General features: G+C 37.5%; 1 protein-coding gene and 1 non-coding gene across 2 annotated transcripts in view; both read left to right on the forward strand.

The window, feature by feature from the left end:
• The first annotated feature begins 12,957 nt into the window (after positions 1–12,957).
• The window catches only part of ABCC2 (ATP binding cassette subfamily C member 2), a 65,675-nt gene continuing 59,897 nt past the window's right edge, over positions 12,958–18,735 (forward strand). Inside the window, exons 1-2 of the mRNA XM_036899075.2 lie at positions 12,958–13,120; positions 14,665–14,838. Coding sequence (XP_036754970.2) covers positions 13,088–13,120; positions 14,665–14,838 — 207 coding nt within the window. The 5' untranslated portion in view covers positions 12,958–13,087. The remainder of the gene's footprint in view (positions 13,121–14,664; positions 14,839–18,735) is intronic.
• Positions 16,669–16,859, forward strand: LOC118919301 (U2 spliceosomal RNA). The gene has a single exon (XR_005027446.1). It is a non-coding gene; the product is annotated as a U2 spliceosomal RNA (small nuclear RNA).

The following is an 18,735-nucleotide window of genomic DNA, read 5'->3' on the forward strand; positions in this document are numbered from 1 at the left end:
TGCTGTTTTATGACCTATCAAATATCTTTGTATGACAGATGGCAACTACACTTAATGTGGTGAGCATCTAGTAATATATATAATTATTGAATCACTATGTTATACACATGCAACCAGTATAATGTTGTATATCAACTACATTTCAATTTAAAAAAATTTAAGAATATATTTTATGGGATGATGTGAAGGTAAGACCTAAATTAATTACAGTTGAACCGTGAATAACGCAGGGGTTTAGGAACACCTAACCCCCACACCCACTCCCACAGTCAAAAATCTGCATATAACTTTTAACTCCCCCAAAACTTAACCACTCTGATATAGCCTATTGTTGAACAGAAGCCTTACCTATAAGTCAATTAACACATATTTTGTATGTTATATGTATTATATACTATATTCTTATAATAAGTAAGCTAGAGGAAATGTTTTTTCAACTATTGTAAATCTCCAAAATATTTTCCAATATATTTGTTGAAAAAAACCCACATATTTCAGTGGACCCCACACTTCACACCTGTGTTGTTAAAGGGCAGCCTACTTCTTTTCCATAATGATATGCTGCTGTCCAAAAAACAAACAGTTCATCCCATTCTCTCTCGTTTGTCAAAAGTTAAAAGCTTATCCTTTGACTTTACTAGGAATGCTATTCTGTGCTATCCATAACTTTTACTATTTTTTAAAGTATATACTCTTTAAAAAAACTACATAAAATCTTTTAGTAGTTGACTTTTGGTAGGCTTTAAGGCTAATATGAGTTTACTCATTATTGAAATCTATTCTTTGCAATGCATTTGTTTATTCTTCCAGAAGAATTTCACTATAGTTCAGGTTTTTAATAATTAAAGGGAGGATAGGTTTACAATAAATGAAAATATCTTTTAAAATTGTGTCAATTTAGTTATCTGTACATCGTGTTTGCTCTCTGGCTATTCTAAAAAGGTTTTTTGTTTTAGCAGTACAAAAACGTACAGATTATATTTGGTTGGAGAATTTGGGAAAAATTATTCATATTTATAGATTTTAGTTTTTGCTAGGAACAGGAATTACTTGAACCAATTAAAAAATATGAAGGGAAAAACAGTCTTTTTACTGTTGTCTCTGAAATATGAATATCTATTTTAAGATACTTCACAAAGAAGAAAACCTTTTTTTTTTTCTTTTTTTTTTTTTTTTTATTGAAGGGTAGTTGACAACAGTATTGCATTACATTAGTTTCAGGTGTACAACACAGTGATTCAACATTTATATACATGATAATTCTAGGTACCAGGTATCACCATACCAAGTTGTTACAATATTTTGACTATATTCCTTATGCTATACATTACATCCCAGTTACTTATTTATTTTACAATTGGAAGTGTGTTTATATATATATATTTTGTGAGGGCATCTCTCATATTTATTGATCAAATAGTTGTTAACCACAATAAATTTCTGTATAGGGGGGTCAATACTCAATGCACAATCATTAATCCACCCCAAGCCTAATTTTCGTCAGTCTCCAATCTTCTGATGCATAACGAACAAATTCTTACTTGGAGTACAAATTCTTACATAGTGAATAAGTTACATGGTGAACAGTGCAAGGGCAGTCATCACAGAAGCTTTCGGTTTTGTTCATGCATTATGAACTATACACAGTCAGTTCAAATATGAATATTCATTTGATTTTTAAACTTGATTTATATGTGGATACCACATTTCTCTATTATTATTATTTTTAATAAAATGCTGAAGTGGTAGGTAGATACGAGATAAAGGTAGAAAACAGAGTTTAGTGTTGTAAGAGAGCAAATGTAGATGATCAGGTGTGTGCCTGTAGACTATGTGTTAATCCGAGCTAGACGAGGGCAATAAACATCCATGTATGCAGAAGATTTCTCTCAGAACATGAGGGGGGAGGTTCTAAGCCTCACCTCTGCTGCTCCCCATTTTCTCACCAGATGGCCCCCTGCGACTGTGCCTGTCTTAGGTTGTTCCTCCCTTGAGGAATCTTACCCGTCTCTGGCTAACCAGTCATCTTCCGGGGCCATACAGGGAAATGTTAAGTTGGTAAGTGAGAGAGAAGCCTTATTGTTTGAAAAGGTTAGCTTTTTACTTCTTTGGATATTTATGCCCTGTGGCTTCTATGCCCAGCATTTGTCTTGAGGTGTCTTTACCACTTGGAAGAATTATGATACTCGGTAAATTCGACATGTGGCACGAGTTCTATTTAAAGGTTGTGATTAGGTAGGAAGAAGAAAAGCTATAGAAGTAGCAGGCAGAAGAAAACCTGGGAAGATTGATTATTTCTTTGACATATCTTCTTGTAGAGTAACTTCAGCATGGATAGGTTTTAAACTACTAATTAAATTGTGCACACACATTAACATAATAGGAGTACAATTATGTAACCAAAGCATACCTGTAATTACCAGCCATCTCCAGTGAAACCAAGAAAACCAGTTAGGCACCTTAGGCATTTGTGAAAACTTATCTATGATATGGTGGATATTGTCCGACTGAACTTAAACAGTCTGAGAGAATTCAGATAAACTAGAACAACCCATTCCTGGGGACTGTTCATATCCCATATGTTCTTTTAATGATAAATAGTCTGTGGTTGTAAGATTGTGGAGTGCTACAATTTGCACTTCTCCTAATTCTTGGTTGAGTTCCAACAGTATAGATCCAGTCCAATTTTTGTTTTACTGTATGCACAGGCCAGCTTAGATATTTCCCTCATCATTCCCATGGCAAGTCCAGGAACTGGTGGGATGAGTGCATCTACACCTGTGACAGTGCGTGGATCTTTGTTGGAGTTTTTTTTTTGCTGATCATCTTCTGTCATGAGTCTTCCCGAGAGTGCTGATGTTGGAAGTTCTTTTTCATATCGTATCTTAGTTCATTTTCGGGGTAGCCAAATTAGGCTTTGATCCTCTGTATAAACACAAACAGACCCTTTGCCTACACTTTTATATGCCCTTTATATCAGAAAACCTTTCTTAAGTTCATCTGTAATCATTAACTAAAAGTATGCAACTCTTTTGTCCTCTTGAACATTGAACTTTTATAGATTTTTCTAAGTTACTTAAGTGCAACCACTTATTAATCTACATTTGCTTCCTGTGTTGAAATGATACAGCATATTTTTTCCCTTGAGTCATTTTTATCAAACATTCCTTTAAACTGAATTAGCTCTATGCAATAAGTTATGTTATTGCACACACATGTATTGAATCCTTAAGAAGGGAATTTTGAAGATTATGAAGAAGAGATTTGGGAGAAACTTTTTTATGTAAGGCCAACAGAGCTAAGGCCAGAATTCAGGTTTTCTACTCCTTTAAATCTTGCAGCATTTCTTAGTAGTCTTTAAATTTCAGTGATAACACTGAAAAGGAGAGCATTCACAGAAAACCTCATCTGATAGAATAGGAGCATTTCTGAAAACTTGCATGTATGTGACATGTTCAGACTACATCTTCAAACCCGAGAAGTGCTGTGACTTAGAGAATCCTATGGCGAGTCCTTAGGTAAAGGGATAATCACACTATTTTTGTCTTCTATGTAAGTTTTACATATATTAAGTTATAAAAGCCTGGAGATCTTCTAGTTGGACCTTCTCCCCAGAGCTTATCTGCTTTCCCTAGTGTCCCCTGACTCATAAAATGGTGGGAGGACATTTGTTGATGTTTTTTCCGTACAGACATAGAACATTATTCTTTGTAAGTTGTGTAATGTGGGATAATTTTCTTAACCTTTCTGAACCTCAATTTCCTTACTGGTAAAACCGGAATTAAAAATACCTACTTCATAGGATTATTGTGAAGATTAAAGGAGACAACATTGTTAGAACCTAACATAGAAATAAATGTATCCACTGTTTAAGAAACCTATGTGAGGTTGACATGTAACAGATGCATTAAATGTGAGTTCTCTTAATGCCTGTGTATCGCTTATAAAAATGTTGAAGGTGCTGGAGGTATGGCAGACCCTTTTGGAATGCCAGTGAAGAGCTACCTCAGTTCAATCACTCTGTTCATTTCTTGTGAATATATAATTGTTCAGCTAACTAAAGGTCCATAGAAATATGCTCTCATCCAGTGAAGTTTCTTGGTATTATCCACACAGAAATCATGATATATCTTGTCAGATGCCTTGCTGAGTTCAAAATATACTATGTCTGCTGCCAATGTAATAATCACATCAAAAAAGGAAATTCAATTAGTTCCCTGGTTTGTTCCTAAAGTACTCATTCTGATGCTTAATGATCATCTTCTTTTTAAGACTCTAAAAACGTTCTTTATTTAGCAAGCCTTTCTAGATTTTTCTAGTGGTTAATGTCAGATTTTATCTATTATTTTTATCACCTTCCTATTAAAAAATCAAGCATTTGCCCCATCCAGTCTTTTGATACATTTCCTAATCTCAGTGAATCAAAAAGATCACAAATATGATTATGCAACTATTTCTGTAAGTTCCTTCAGATCCTGTTTTGGGCTGCATAAACTCTGATATTCATCCTCCCTTTCCAATCTATAGTGTAAAATTTGAAGTTTTTGAAGTGACTGTTCTCCCGCTCTCCCATGTGCAAGGAATGAACAGATTAACGGGTCATTTGAATGAACATTTATGTTGTTTATATATATATGAATATATACTGATAAATTATAATTTTTGTATCAAAATGGAGTTACTCATACTGTTCTGCCACTTACCTTTTAAAAAACAGACTTTATTTATTAGAATAGTTTTCAGTTCCCGGGAACATAAAGATACCCCCTACCTCTGCACATGCATAGCCTATCTCATTATCAATTTACCAACACCTGAACAGAGTGGTACATTTGAACCTACAGTGTAGGTTACAACTGAACCTGCATTATACCCCAAATCCACGGTTTGCAGTAGGGCTCACTCTTGGTGTTGTATATTCTATGGGTGTGCACAAATTCATAATGACATGCAGCCACCTTTATAGTATTATACAATTTTGTTTCACTGCCTGAAAAATCCTTTGCGCTCCACCCATTCATTCCTCCCTTCCTCCTAACACCTGGTGACCACTGATCTTTTTGCAGTCTATAGTTTTGCCTTTTCCAGAATGTCGTATAGTTGGAATCATACAGTATATAGTCTTTTCAGATTGACTTCTTTCCCTTGGTAATATGTATTTTAAGTTTTCCTCCATATTTTTTCATAGCTTGATAGCTCATTTATTTTTAGCACTGAATAATATTTCATTGTCTGGATGTATTACAGTTTATTTATCTGTCTACCTACTGAAGGACATCTTAGTTGCTTCCAGTTTTAGCAATTCTGAATAAAGCTGCTACAAACATGCATGTGTAGGTTTTTGGATGTAAGTTTTCTCCATTGGGTAAACACTCATGTATACACTTACTAGAGTGTATGGTTAGAGCATGTTTAATTTTGTAAGAAACCACTAAGCTTTATTCAAAAGTGGCTGCACCATTTTGCTTTCCCACCAGCAGTGGATGAGAGTTCCTGTTGCTCCATATCCTCACCAGCATTTTGCATTGTCAGTGTTGTAGATTTTGGCCATTCTAAAAGTTGTACAGTGGTAGCTCATTGCTGTTTTAATTTGCATTTCCTTGATACATATGATGTGGAACATCTTTTCATATGCTTATTTGCCATCTGTATAATTTCTTTAGTAAAGTGTCTGTTAAGGTCTCTGGCCATTTTTTAATTAAGTAGTTTGTTTTCTTATTGTTGAGTTTTAAGTCCTTTGTGTATTTTGGATAACAGCTTTTGTCAGATGTCAGATATGTCTTTCAAAGATATTTTCATGAGCGCTCTTTCTTTCCATTCTCCTAGCAGTATCTTTTGCAGAGTAGAAATTTTTAATTTTAATGAACTCCAGCTTTTCTTCTTTTTCTTTCATGGATTATGTCTTCGGTGTTGTATCTAAAAAGTAAAGATCACTAGATTTTCTTTTTTGTTATTTTTTAGTTTTATAGTTTTTTGCTTTGCATTTAGGTCTATGATCCATTTTGAGTTAATTTTTGTGAAGGGTTTAAGGTCTGTGTCTAGATTCATTTTTTTGCATGTGGGTTTCCAGTTGTTCCAATACCATTTATTGAAAAGACTATCTTATCTTCACTGTATTGCCCTCACTCCTTTGTCAAAGATAACTGTATTTAGAGGTCTATTTCTAGTCTCTTTGTTCTGTTCCACTGATCTCTCTTTCTGTTGTTTCATCAATATCACACTGTCTTGATTACTGCAGTTTTATAGCAAGGCTTGAAATTGGGTAGTTAGTCCTCCAGCTTGGTTCTAGTTCAGTATTGTGTGGGCTATTCTGGATCTTTTGCTACTCCACATAAACTTTAGGTTCAGTTTGTCAATATCTGCAAAATAACTTGCTGGGATTTTTATTGGGATTGCATTAAATCTATAGATCAAGATCACTGGCATCTTTATAATATTGAATCTTCCTATCCACAAACATGGAATATCTCTCCATTTATTTAGTTCTTCTTTGGGTTCTTTCACCAGAGTTTTGTAGTTCTTTCTCCTCATATAGATCCTGTATGTATTTTGTTGTAGTTATACCAAAGTACTTAACTTTGGGGGTGTTAATGTATGTGGCATTCAAATTCTCCTTGTTCGTTGCTCATATATAGAAAGTGACGACTTTTGTATGTTAACTCTGTATCCTGCTACCTTGCTATAATCACTTAGGAGTTCCAGGAGGCTTTTTTTTTTTGTCAATTCTTTTGGATCTTCTACATCGACAATCATATCATCTGAGAGTAAATAGTTTTTTTTATCTTCCTTCCCAAACAGTATACCTTTTATTTCCTTTTCTTGTCAGCTTTCTTGAAGGTAAAACTCACAGAAGTGTAAGGGGCTCCCTCTAACTGAATTCCCCTTGATGTTTTTTTATCTCTTAGACTTCACTGACACTTAGTCATCCAGCAGAGATTTGTGAACAGGGCCCAGAGCAAATGAAGACCTTTTTGGAGGGATTCACAGAATTGCTGCCTATTGATTTGATTAAAATGTTTGATGAAAATGAGCTGGAATTGCTGATGTGCAACCTTGGTGATGTGGACATGAATGACTGGAGACAACATTTTATTTGCAAGAATGGCTGTTGCCCAATCCACCAATGTCTCAGTGGGTCCGGAAGACTGTTCTGCTGCTGGACACTGAGAAGGATATCAGGTTAGAAACAGTTTGTCCTGGGGGACATCCTGAGTACCTATGAATGGACTGGCCCAACTTTATGGCTCCAGTGGTCCTCAGTTGTATACAAGAGAGAAATAGGGAGTACTGAGAAAGTGCCCAGAGCTCAGATATGCCTTAATTATGATTTTCTTCCATATGAAACCTTTGAAGATTTGCAAGAGAAATTTCTCATGACTGTGAAAAATGATCAGGGATTTGAAAGGATGAATTAAGCACCCCCTGCCTCGGGAATGGCTGTATGTCAGCAGGTCCTGCTTGCATTTTTTCATCTGCCTAATAGACTTTGCAGAGTAGCAGCTGTGCAACATGGCTCCTGGAGCAGAGCTTTTGCCTGTGCACTTGCCCAGGTTCTGATGTGGGAACCCACTCCCAGGTTGCATGCCTGCACTTTCTACCACAAATTATCAACTGGATAATGTGCACACTAGTTACATTCCAGGAGGACTTACTCTTCTTTATGTGGTGCCTCTGTAGACAAAGCCCTTAAATATTTCACATACCTAAACTCTCAGTGACACCTACACGGAGCCTCTATCAATTGATAAATTACAGTTCAGGTTTCCCTACCCTGGCACCAGCTCCTGCAGAGGTTTTACTTCATGGGTTTTTGTTCTTGTAAATTGTGATTCTTTGTATTCTCCTGTCTCTCCAATTTAAGGGACAGCAGTTTGTCCTGGGGTGTCACTTCTTTTATTGATCTAAAAAGAGTTGATTTTTTTCAGTTTGTTTGGCTTTTTACATGTTAGGATGGGATGGTAACTTCCAAGCTCCTTACATGCCAGGCCCACCCACTTCTTTTTTCATTTAATAATATATGTATATTCTATCCATGTCAGTACATATTCTATAATCTAAGCATTTGTTTTGATGAATATTGAGATCCTCCATCCTTTCCTTTTTCTTTAGTAAAACTAATATTTATTAATACACTATAATGTTATAGTGAAACATTAGAAACATTGAAAATTAGAGTTTGTTTCTTTTTCTTTTTCTTTTTGAAAAATATGAAGAACAGTGCTTGCCTTCTTCTCATCATATTATTTACAATACAGTATGTGCATCTGTGGGATGCACATTCCCACAGTAATAAGTCCGATTCCTACTGATTTGACTTCCCATCCAGCCTCATCAGTCTTTGTTTCTTCACTGCACTTTTGTCTTTGCCAGCCAATTGCTTCTTTTGATTATCCATTTTTGAAAATGTCATGTAAGCTGATCAACGAGGTTAGTGGCAGGTAGGGGGTCTGATTTGGGCCCTCCAGCTATAGAGTTCCTGCTTGCTCTTTACTCAGTGCCTCCCACCAAGTCCACACAACCATGATCTTGTATGTGTAGAACATACTAGAAACTGTAGGTAGTGAATTCCTCAAAGAGCAGTCTTTTCAGAAATTGTCAGCGTAACACCATCAGCATTCTGTTGTGTGATGTTTTGGGGTTTCCACCGACGATCATATGAAATCGGTAACAACCAGCCACCCCATGGCAGGTGCTGAGTCCCGATCACTGATGGGCTTTTCAGGTACTGGATGCTCAGCAGTCACTTGTGGAATAAATTCAATATTGAACAGCTAGCACTTTGTACAAACTTGTCAGCCATTCTTCCTTCCATTTTTTTCTTAACACACCTTCTAAAATCTGCCATTAGCCAGCTGTATGATCTTTGGCTCGTCATTATAACCTTTTGGTTCTGCTTCTTTTCCTTCCAAGTTTGCCCTGCGGGTTGCTAGAGTCTGGAGAGGCGAGGGGAGGCTGGAAGGCACAGGTGCAGTGCACTACCTGTGATCTTCCACCCTCTCTTTTTATTACTCAAAATATCTTAAGCACAAGTAAATACAAATTCTGCTTGCTTAAAAACATGATTATAATTTCTACCAGAAACTTTTTGTGTCTCTTATTTGCAATAGACATCATCAGGGGGTTATATTTTATTTTTAGAAAATGACACACTCATACCATACCACTCATCAGGGCCTCTCTTCAGTCCCAATGAACATTTCCAAGCATAGTCAGTTTGCTCTCACAACTATTTGCTAGATAAATGCAGTCAATAGATGAGAGATAGACAACTGACATCATTGTCAAAGAATAACTCAGACATTTAGTTGGAAGTTGGTATGCAAGTTCTTTCATACATGAGGGAGACTGTACTTACACTGCTGTCAATGAACAAAGACAAAAACCAGAATTTATAAAATAGATAGGTAGGGAGGGAGGAAAACACACAGTCTGGGAATAATGAGGGTTTTCCTGGATTAAGCTGTTCAGTTGGAGGGCATCAGAGAGGCCAGCATGGGAAGTCTGGTGTTGAGCAGGCCAGCTGGTTCATCAGGGAAAACAATTTCAGATATTTGTGAATTTTCTGAAAACCCTTGGAGTTTGGCTATGGAGCGTGCAGGACAAGCTGTCTAGTACCTGCCAGTACAGCAGTAGCCTCACCACTTCAGATGAGCCAGGATTGTCCTATTTATTTCTCTCATCAGATTTTCTCATTTCTCCTCTTTAGTCAAACTTAGCTCCTAAAGGAATGGATTTTGAAGATATTGACAATTACTCGAGAGAGGAAGAAGGCTCTGATCCTTAGAACTATAGGGTGTATACCCTTATTAAGTGTATATACAAATCAAGTGTACACAGTGTATTCTCTATTTGATCAGAAGCACATAATAAGTTCTCAAACTTAGTTAAAAATCTTCATGATAAACAGGCACAACAAACAACAAGGCTAACAAATCCAGATTTCCTGTTGTCTGCCATCTGTCACAGAATGGCTTCCTGTTGAATGCCACCTGACAGAAATCACCATAAATGGTTGACAACCAAAATCCCGCATGACTGACACCAGAAGGGAAGAATAATTGGATAAATTCTATTTGAAAAATGGCTTGGCCTGCAAGAGCCAAAGAGCTCAGTCGCTATCTATTTAACTCACCATAATAGCCAGGAAAGGTGAGCTGTGGACCTATGGGATCCAAATTGGAACAAGGTACCCCTTTGGGCTCACACTTCTCTTGGTTCTGATGGCAGGACTCAAGTGGGAAAATCTTGGTAAAACTCTGTGGGTTATGGTAGAGATCTCTTTGCCACCAGTCCTGCCCCCTGATTCCCATTTTCTTGGGAGCACTCATTCAGCCCTGTGGCCTGCTGCCTCCCTTGGCCATTCCAAGGATGACTGGGGCTGCCTTCCGCTCTGTGACGATGGGATTGCAGTGCAGGGGTTTCTCTCAACTCCGTTGCCTCTGCCCTAGTCTTCTATACAAGTGCAAGCTTAGAGTGCCTGGGGGTTCTCTCAGCTTTCCTGCCACCTCCCTTTTTGTAGCGCTATTCCCAGCACTAGATGAAGACCAGTGTGGCAAAGAGTTGGGAGTTGTGCAGTCTAGACTGTTTCTGGGGCTCCTCTAGATTCTAATCTGTAATACTAGCCCCACACATAGCCTAGGAAAGTTTGTAAGAAGGTAGGCTGGTTTCTTCTGAACCACATTTAGGGTAGATTTCTCCTCCCTGCTCTGTTTCAGGCATAGATGAAATCTGCTGTGGCTCTCTTTTGTCTTATAAAAATCTTGTCATTTCTGGAGTTTAGTTCAAGGGTTGGCAAACTATTCTCTTAAGGGTCAAATAGTAAATATTTTGGACTTTCCGGGCCAATAATTAAAATTGAGCAATACTTATAGAAAGACTGTTCATAGTCTTTTTTTTACATTTTGTAATTAAAATAGTAAAAGCCATTCTTAGTGTCAAGACCACACAAAAACATGAGTCGGCTAGACATGTATGGCCCATGGTCCAAAGCCAACTCCTGGTTTGATTCATTTAAGTTTCTTCTTTACTTTTAAAAAAAAATTTAGGTTTCTTTGTGCACTCACTGATGGATTTTTAAAAATCTATGATATGCCATCTGTTAAAAGACAAAACTCAACCGAGTAAATTTGAAGACTGAGTTGGCTTTATCAAGCAATTCATGAATCAGTAGCATCTCATCTGCCAATTAGAGAGGAGCTCCAAGGAAGGTTTTTATAGGAAAGAGGTTTATTTTAAAAAATTAAGGTTTTAATAGTGAGGTGGGGCAAGGAAATTATTAGCAAAAGAAAGGATTTTTTTCAGGCAAGATTACCACCCCTTAGTGGGAAGAGCAGGGGTTCTTATTAGGTAGATTACCTCATCTTCCTTTGGTGGGTAGAGAGAGGGCCCACCCATGTGACGGATTACCTCCTTGGTGCTGACCAGAGAATTCCTGAATATCAGTTAATTTAGGTGCTCTGATTTAAAATAACATTTGTTTTCTTAGGGGAAGGGGTTAGGACATTTCTGGGAGAGGTTGAAACTGTAATTAGGTTAGGTATTAAGCCCTGGTTTGGTGACTTGGCCTAGCATAAGTAACTCCATTTTGGGGCATGTGGTTTTCTTTTTAACACATCTTTGCAGCTTGTTTCTGTTGGTATGGTCAGAGTTCTGTACCAAAGCCACTATACTGATATCATGCCTTTATCTGACTCTGGATCTGATCTCATTCCAAGGCCTAAATTACTGTAACACTGTTACAAGCACATAGAAAAATGTGGAAGTCCATCTTATGATTATCTTCTCATAAGGAGGTAACTGAATGAATGTCCTAATAAAATGTATACATCTTTCAGATGCTAACAATCCAGAACACATCCACTGGTACTAGTGGTAAATATTAATATCACTTGTGAATTTAAGATAATCAAAGGTATAGTGAACCTTAGGCCAGGCATGAACATATACATTAAAATATGTATGTATGTATACTTTAAAGTATACATTACTCTCCTGTAATTAATCTCTGTAGATACAGTCTGTGTATACCCACAGAACAAAGATGTGGTTTTTTGTGTAGCTGACCAGAATGTTTCCACATGATCCTCCAAATGATGGTGTTTGCAGTTTAATATGTTAATAAGCTTACCTAGTTGCTGTTAATTTAGGGTACTGTGATTTTAAAAGAACATTTGCTTTATTAGGGGAATGGGGAAATGGGGAATTGTTTTCTAATGGGTATAAGTTGTCAGTTTTGTAAGATGAAAAAGTTCTAGAGATGGTTGCCCAACAATGTGAATGTGCTTAACATTACTGAACTGTACACTTAAAAACAGGATGGTAAATTTTACATCTGTGTTTTTTTCCAAAATACAAAAAAAATTGCTTTAAGAATACTATTACATAAATAATACCTGATAATTATGGAAAAAATAGAAAACTACACACAAGCAAAAAGGGAAATAAAAATCACCCACAATCCTAACAGCTAAGGTTAACATTTTGTTGTATTCATTATATATATATGTAGGTTCACAATGGGTATGCTATTTTATAATGACTTTTGCAAATAAAGTTTACCCAATTTTTAACTTCTGTTTTAACTTCTATGCTGCTAATTAAAAATCCAGAGGAGAAGAGTATTTCACATTTCTATAAACTCTGAGGCCTTAAAACAGAAGTGAAACTGCATATTTAGGGGTGCATACTCTCCCCTCCAGGCTTCTCATTTAGGTCATGCATCTTCAGGAGAAGGGAAACTCCTCCACTTTGGACTGTCCGCCAGCGATGCTGACACCTTTCCGTGTTCCTCTTAGGTACGACTACACCTACTGAGTCTTCCGGTACTTTGGGAACTCGTGAGTCTACCTGTTCCTGGGGTTCAGCACACATGTCTGTTCACTAAAATAAGGTAAATACTCATCTGAGCAAGGTTAATAATTAAGTTGTTGGGATGAAAGGTCAGGAGACCTGCCTTTATTTGGAAAATCAGAGCATCAGAATGAAAAATACCACACTGCTACTCACCTTCCACCTTCTCTGAGCAAAAGAAGAAATAAGAAGAAACAAGCCACATAAGAGTCTTCATTCCACAAGTACCCTAGGAATCATGCTGGAGACATTCTGCAACTCTACCTTTTGGGTGAGAAATCACACTTATCCTTACTGTTGACTCTTCTCAAATTCAGAACAGTAGTATATTAACCTAGAATGACCAGCAGTAAGAACCAGAAAAGTTAGATGTGTGGTTGGTCTAAAACTCAGGGCTTTTCTTTTTTTAGATTTTTGGTATTTCCAGAAGCATTTCCATGTGGGAGAGGTAATATATTTGTTCTCTAACATGTTTATTGTTAGACTTCTCAGACTAGCTAGCTGCAAAATTGTCTTCTCTAAAAATAAATAGGGAAAAGGCTTCCAATTTCATCCAAGTTAAGAGGGGGATTTTGTGCCATTTGTGGGGTGGAGAGAAAAGAGAAGGTCCATGACTGAATCTTGTTGAGATGTGATAATGATATGGAGTGATAATGATAATGTTGTAGAGGAACCGGCAGTTAGTGATATGGACTACAGGTTGAGGCCAGGAATGAAAATTGGGACATCATGAGCACTTAGATGATTTTGAACCATTAGAGGAGAGAATTGCGAAATGGAGTGACAGTACCAACTGGTTTGCAGAATAGAGAATAAGAGGGACTCTGGATTTAGTGACTGAGAAAGTATGGTCTGCACATGCCTAGCATCAACATCAGATTCACCTGGAGCATTGTTAAAATGGTTTAAATATACATAATTCTTCTGAATTTTTTGTCAGATAAATTTATGGAGAGATGAAAAGAGCAGGAATGAGATAGCAGAGCATGTGGATAGCAGGTCCCATCTTAGAAAGCACTTGGCCCCAAGGGCCCTCAAGGCCAGGACACAGAAAGATGGGCTTAATAAACCCCAGGATCTTGCCAGGCCATCTTTTGAGAATTCTCTCTCAGAAGTATTTGACAGATCATCTTGCTCAGGATACCTCAAACTTTTCTTTAAAAAGTCTGTACAAAACAATTTAAAAATATTTATAGGAAGAGAAAAATCTATTCTCACATGACTCAGATAAAAGAACTGGCGCTCTCCACCCTCACCTCGAGAAGGGAATAAGCTTCCGATAGTGCCGGTGCCACTCCTGTGCTAAAGGTCCTCTCAGGTTCTGCTCTCAGAGCTCTGGGCTAGAGGAGGCTAAATGCCACAGTGTGACCAACATTCTGCTGCGTGCATGTTTCAATGTCCGCCAGGGAGTTCAATCGGTGCTAAAAACTAGAATAAGAGGAACAAATTTCTCTATCCCAGGGAGCTATTTTCCCCTCTGTATGAGGAACAGCTGGTCCCAGTTATTCCCACAACTTGGCAAATGCAGTGGTGGAGTTTACTCAGAGAAGCTGGTGGAGAAATTCACTTAGAATCATAGAAAGAAAGGTTTTTGAGGTTTGATTGGCTGGAAAAATCACTCAATGTCATTAAGAGGTGAAATAATATCAATGGAGATGAATAGGAAAAAGCAACTAGTCAAAGGGTCAGGCTGGGTATGGATATAAATCTGAGTTAAATTTTTTTGGAAATGGGAGGGGATGGGGGTAAGCTTGGGGCTGGTCTTCTGCCTTCAAAAATGGGTGTGTCCAACAACCCTTCCATTTTGTCCCCCAGAATTCCTCATTCCTGGATAGCCCGGAGGTGGACCTGCCACTTTGTTTTGAGCAAACTGTTCTGGTGTGGATTCCCTTGGGTTTCCTTTGGCTCCTGGCCCCTTGGCAGCTTCTCCATGTATATAGATCCAGGACCAAGAGATCTCCTATAACCAAACTCTACCTTGCTAAGCAGGTACGGGAACACCACTATTTCCTAATTCCTTGGTGCACAATAGAGACATTTTCTTGGTGGTTCAGCAGTCTTCCTCCCCATCTTTAACCAGCTTTCCCAGGTGCTGACGTCTCCAGGAGAGCAGGCTCTGGATGTTCTCTCTCTACCTGCCCCATGCCTCATGGACTCTTGCCATATTTGTTAAGGTGACTCTGATTTTTGCACAAGTATAGTGACAAAAGTCTTCTAGTGATAAAAGAAATTTTACCGATATTGCATTCCCTAAACACCAATGATGAGTAATCAATCAGTCAAATAGTTATTGTCTTTTCAATATTGGGGAAACAAATGTTGGACTGTCTTGAAGCTGTTTGAGTAATTTAGGAGTCTGTAATTCGGTCGGTACCTACCATGAGGTGAAAATGAAATCTGTCCTTTGTGTCATTCTGGTAATCCAACCATTGCTCATCTCCCAAAACTCAGATCTGAAATAAGGCTTTCATTCTCCTCAAGTCTTCCATGGTTTTGGACAATCACTCACAGAAAGAGTAGGTGAAAGCTCATAGTGACATGCCCGAATAGGGAAATATGGAAAGGACAGGCATTGCAGGAGAATCCAGGAGGAATGAGGGGAGAAACCCATCAGCCAGCTCCACTGATTAATGCAAAGAGGGTCTTGGGGGAACTGAAGGACTCTCGACTGAGGTTGAAAAGCTGCTTCATAAAACCCACCACCTGCTTCTTTTCACTAGTTTTTCCCCCTATCTGTCTGATCTTTATAAACAGCATTTTAGAAAGGCAAATTAGACTTGGTGTTCTATGAGCAAACACACCAATGACCTCAGACTACCTGGAATATAAAAGAGAGGAAGGGATTTGGCCAAAGAAAAGGGGATTTGCATTGATACTCTGAGGTGGTGCTGGTGTTGGGTTTTGTGGGACTCTGGGTAGGAAAAGAACAGTCTCTGAAAGCCTGGGGCAGGGTTGTCTGCTGGGTTGTCTGCTTTGTTGACCCAAGTGCCCAGTACAGGGCCTAACACTCCGTATGACTTTGTTGACCATTGGTATTAAGCTGTAGGAGTAGGGCTTGAGTCAAGAGCATGTTAAACTGTGAACACTGAACAACATGCTTCAATACCCTTGGGCACGAGTGACAGCTTTTGGTTAAAGTCAGTCCAGTGCTGGGGCTTTCGGCATTTCCTGGGGCTTCCAAAAAAAAAAAAAAAAAAGCTAGGTAACCAGTAAATCACTATCCCATTGTAATCATAGCTATTAATTTTTTAAAAACAGCCTTATGAGATATAATTCACTTACAATTCACCCACTTCAATGAATTCTATTTTTTCTAGTATATTCACAGATGTGTGCAACTACCACCACAGTCAACTTTAGAACATCTTTACTCTCTCTCTCAAAAAAAAACCCCTATATCCCCATCCTGCTTAGCATTAAGTAACCACTAATCTACTTTCTGTCTCTACAGTTTCCCTATTCTTGACATTTCATATGAATGGAATCATATAATAATACATGGTCTTTTATGATTGGCTTTTTCCACTTAGCATAAGGTTTTCAAGGTTCAACCATGTTTATGCATCAGTACTTCACCGATTTTTATGGCTGAATAATATTCCATAGTATGGATATGTCACATTTTGTGTAACTTTTATAAACACAATCTCTATAGAGAAAAAGAAAAGCAATGTACAGTTGACCCTTGAACAACATGGACCTAAGCAGGTCCACTTAGCTGTGGATTTTTTTCAATAATATATTGAGAAATTTTTTGGAGTTTTGTGACAATTGAAAACAATTCTCTTCACTTACTTTATTATAAGAATACAGTATGTAATCGCTTTTTGGCCTTTTGGCTAAGATCAAGTGTAGTATCTGTTCTTATCAGTTTAATATCTGATATGCCCTCTATCCGAGGACAATATATTAAATGGATTTTTGGAGCAGGGAGATAGAATAGGAGCTTGCTCCATCCACTCCACACATCGACCTGGTATTGCAGTACTTCCGGGAACAGTGCACCCTCTCAAAGAGGAATTAAAAAAAAAAAAAGAAGAAGAAAAAAGAATACAGTATATAATGCATATTCAAAATATCTGTTAATCAACTGTTTATGTTATCAGTAATGCTTTTGGTCAACAGTAGACTATTAATAGTTAAGGTTTTGAGGGAAGTCTAAAGTACATGTAGTATGGCATGGAGAATATAGGCAATGATTCTGTAACATCTTTCTATGTTGACAGATAATAACTGAATTAGTTGGGGTTGAAGATTTAATAATGTGGGTAAATGTTGAAACACTGTGCTGTATATATGAAACCAATATAAGATTGTATATCAAATATACTTCAAAAAAAAGTTATACATGGATTTTCAACTGAATTGGGGTTGGTCCTCTTAATCACCCACTATCCGAAGCTCAACTATATGAACTTTATTTTTTTCTTTAGCTAATAATCCATTCATGTTTGCTCACAGTCTCAGAAACTCTGTTAGCAAGTTATACTTTATTTTTTTGTCCTCTGCCCTGAGCGTGACTGGCACAAATTAGCTTCCTCTTAACGTTTTCAAAATAATTGGTCTCTTTGAAACAGTCAGAAGTATAATTCCCTACAAAGGAAAACTTTACTTCGTCTATGAGAATCTTCTTGGCTTACATCTCAACTTGATTTTATTTCTCTGCATTCTCTCCTACTTGCCTTTGGGCTGTTTGTTTCTCTGACTCTTGAACTATTTTTATTGCTGCTCTTATTTGGTCATAGTGCAGTGTTTACCTCATCTGAACTGAGTCAGTTTGCACTAACTAGTAGTCTAGCTGCACTAGTGGACACTCTGTGCTGGATGGAAGATTCACCATCGTGCTTTGTCATTCATAAAGCACTGAGAAAAGGAGGACCTTGCAGAGATGGAGAGAGAGTAAACATGTCTTACGTTTCTTAATACCAGTTAGATTGTGTCTCCTTAGGAAACCGAGTGTAGTAAAGTCCATGTGCCCTTGAAGCTCCTCCAATAAATCAGAGATCAAGGACAAAGACTGCTTGAAGACTTAGTAATCATTAACTAACCACAATATTTTCCTGATTCTAATTAATAAAAGCATCTGTATGTTTCTGATTATTAAAATAATGCATCATTATTATAGAACGTTTGGAGACTCTGGGAAATAGGAAGAAAATTAATCCATTGATAACTGTATCAGTCTGATATACTCCTGTTTACATTTTGGCACGTTTTCTTACATTCTCTTCACAACAAAAACACCTGAACAAAAAAAAAATACAAAATGAAAAGCAAAATTCTCTTTCTCACCTTGCTACCTCCTAGTCTCCTTCCCCAGAAGCTTCCATTTAAAATTAGTTTGGTGGATACCTCCCTATCTGCAAATAATGTTTTATGCCTGAACTTCTTCACCTGTTAACTTCAAAAAAGATTTATTTTGCCCTCTATGAAAGACAAGAAACTTAGCTCATTGACCTTGCCCATCTTCTTTTTCTTCTCCTCCTCTTTCAGTCATTTCATTTTGTATGATTACTTTCAATTGTTCTGCTGGTTATGTTTATTTGTAAAAATAATCTGTCATTAATTTTAGACTCTGTATCTTGATGTCCCTTTGTGTAAGATGAGAGAATTAGGGCCCTCAAATTTCTTGGATCTGGCGTATATCCTCAAATAAATTTTCTGAGAGAGCAACAGTAAATAAAGTCTCTAAGTCCTTGCTTTCTGAAAATGTTCATCTGGATTTGGAATCCTAGGCTCAAAACATTTTTTTTTTAACTCTGCAGATGTTGCTATGTTGTTCCGCAATGTCCTGTTCTGCCAAGTTAGGATCCTCCTCATTCCTTGTTCTCCTCTCTAGAAGCTTTATCCTTTTTATTCTTGATGTCCTGAAATTTCATGGAATCC

The sequence above is a fragment of the Manis pentadactyla genome, chromosome 8 (genome assembly GCF_030020395.1).
Source record: "Manis pentadactyla isolate mManPen7 chromosome 8, mManPen7.hap1, whole genome shotgun sequence".
Lineage (NCBI taxonomy): Eukaryota > Metazoa > Chordata > Mammalia > Pholidota > Manidae > Manis > Manis pentadactyla.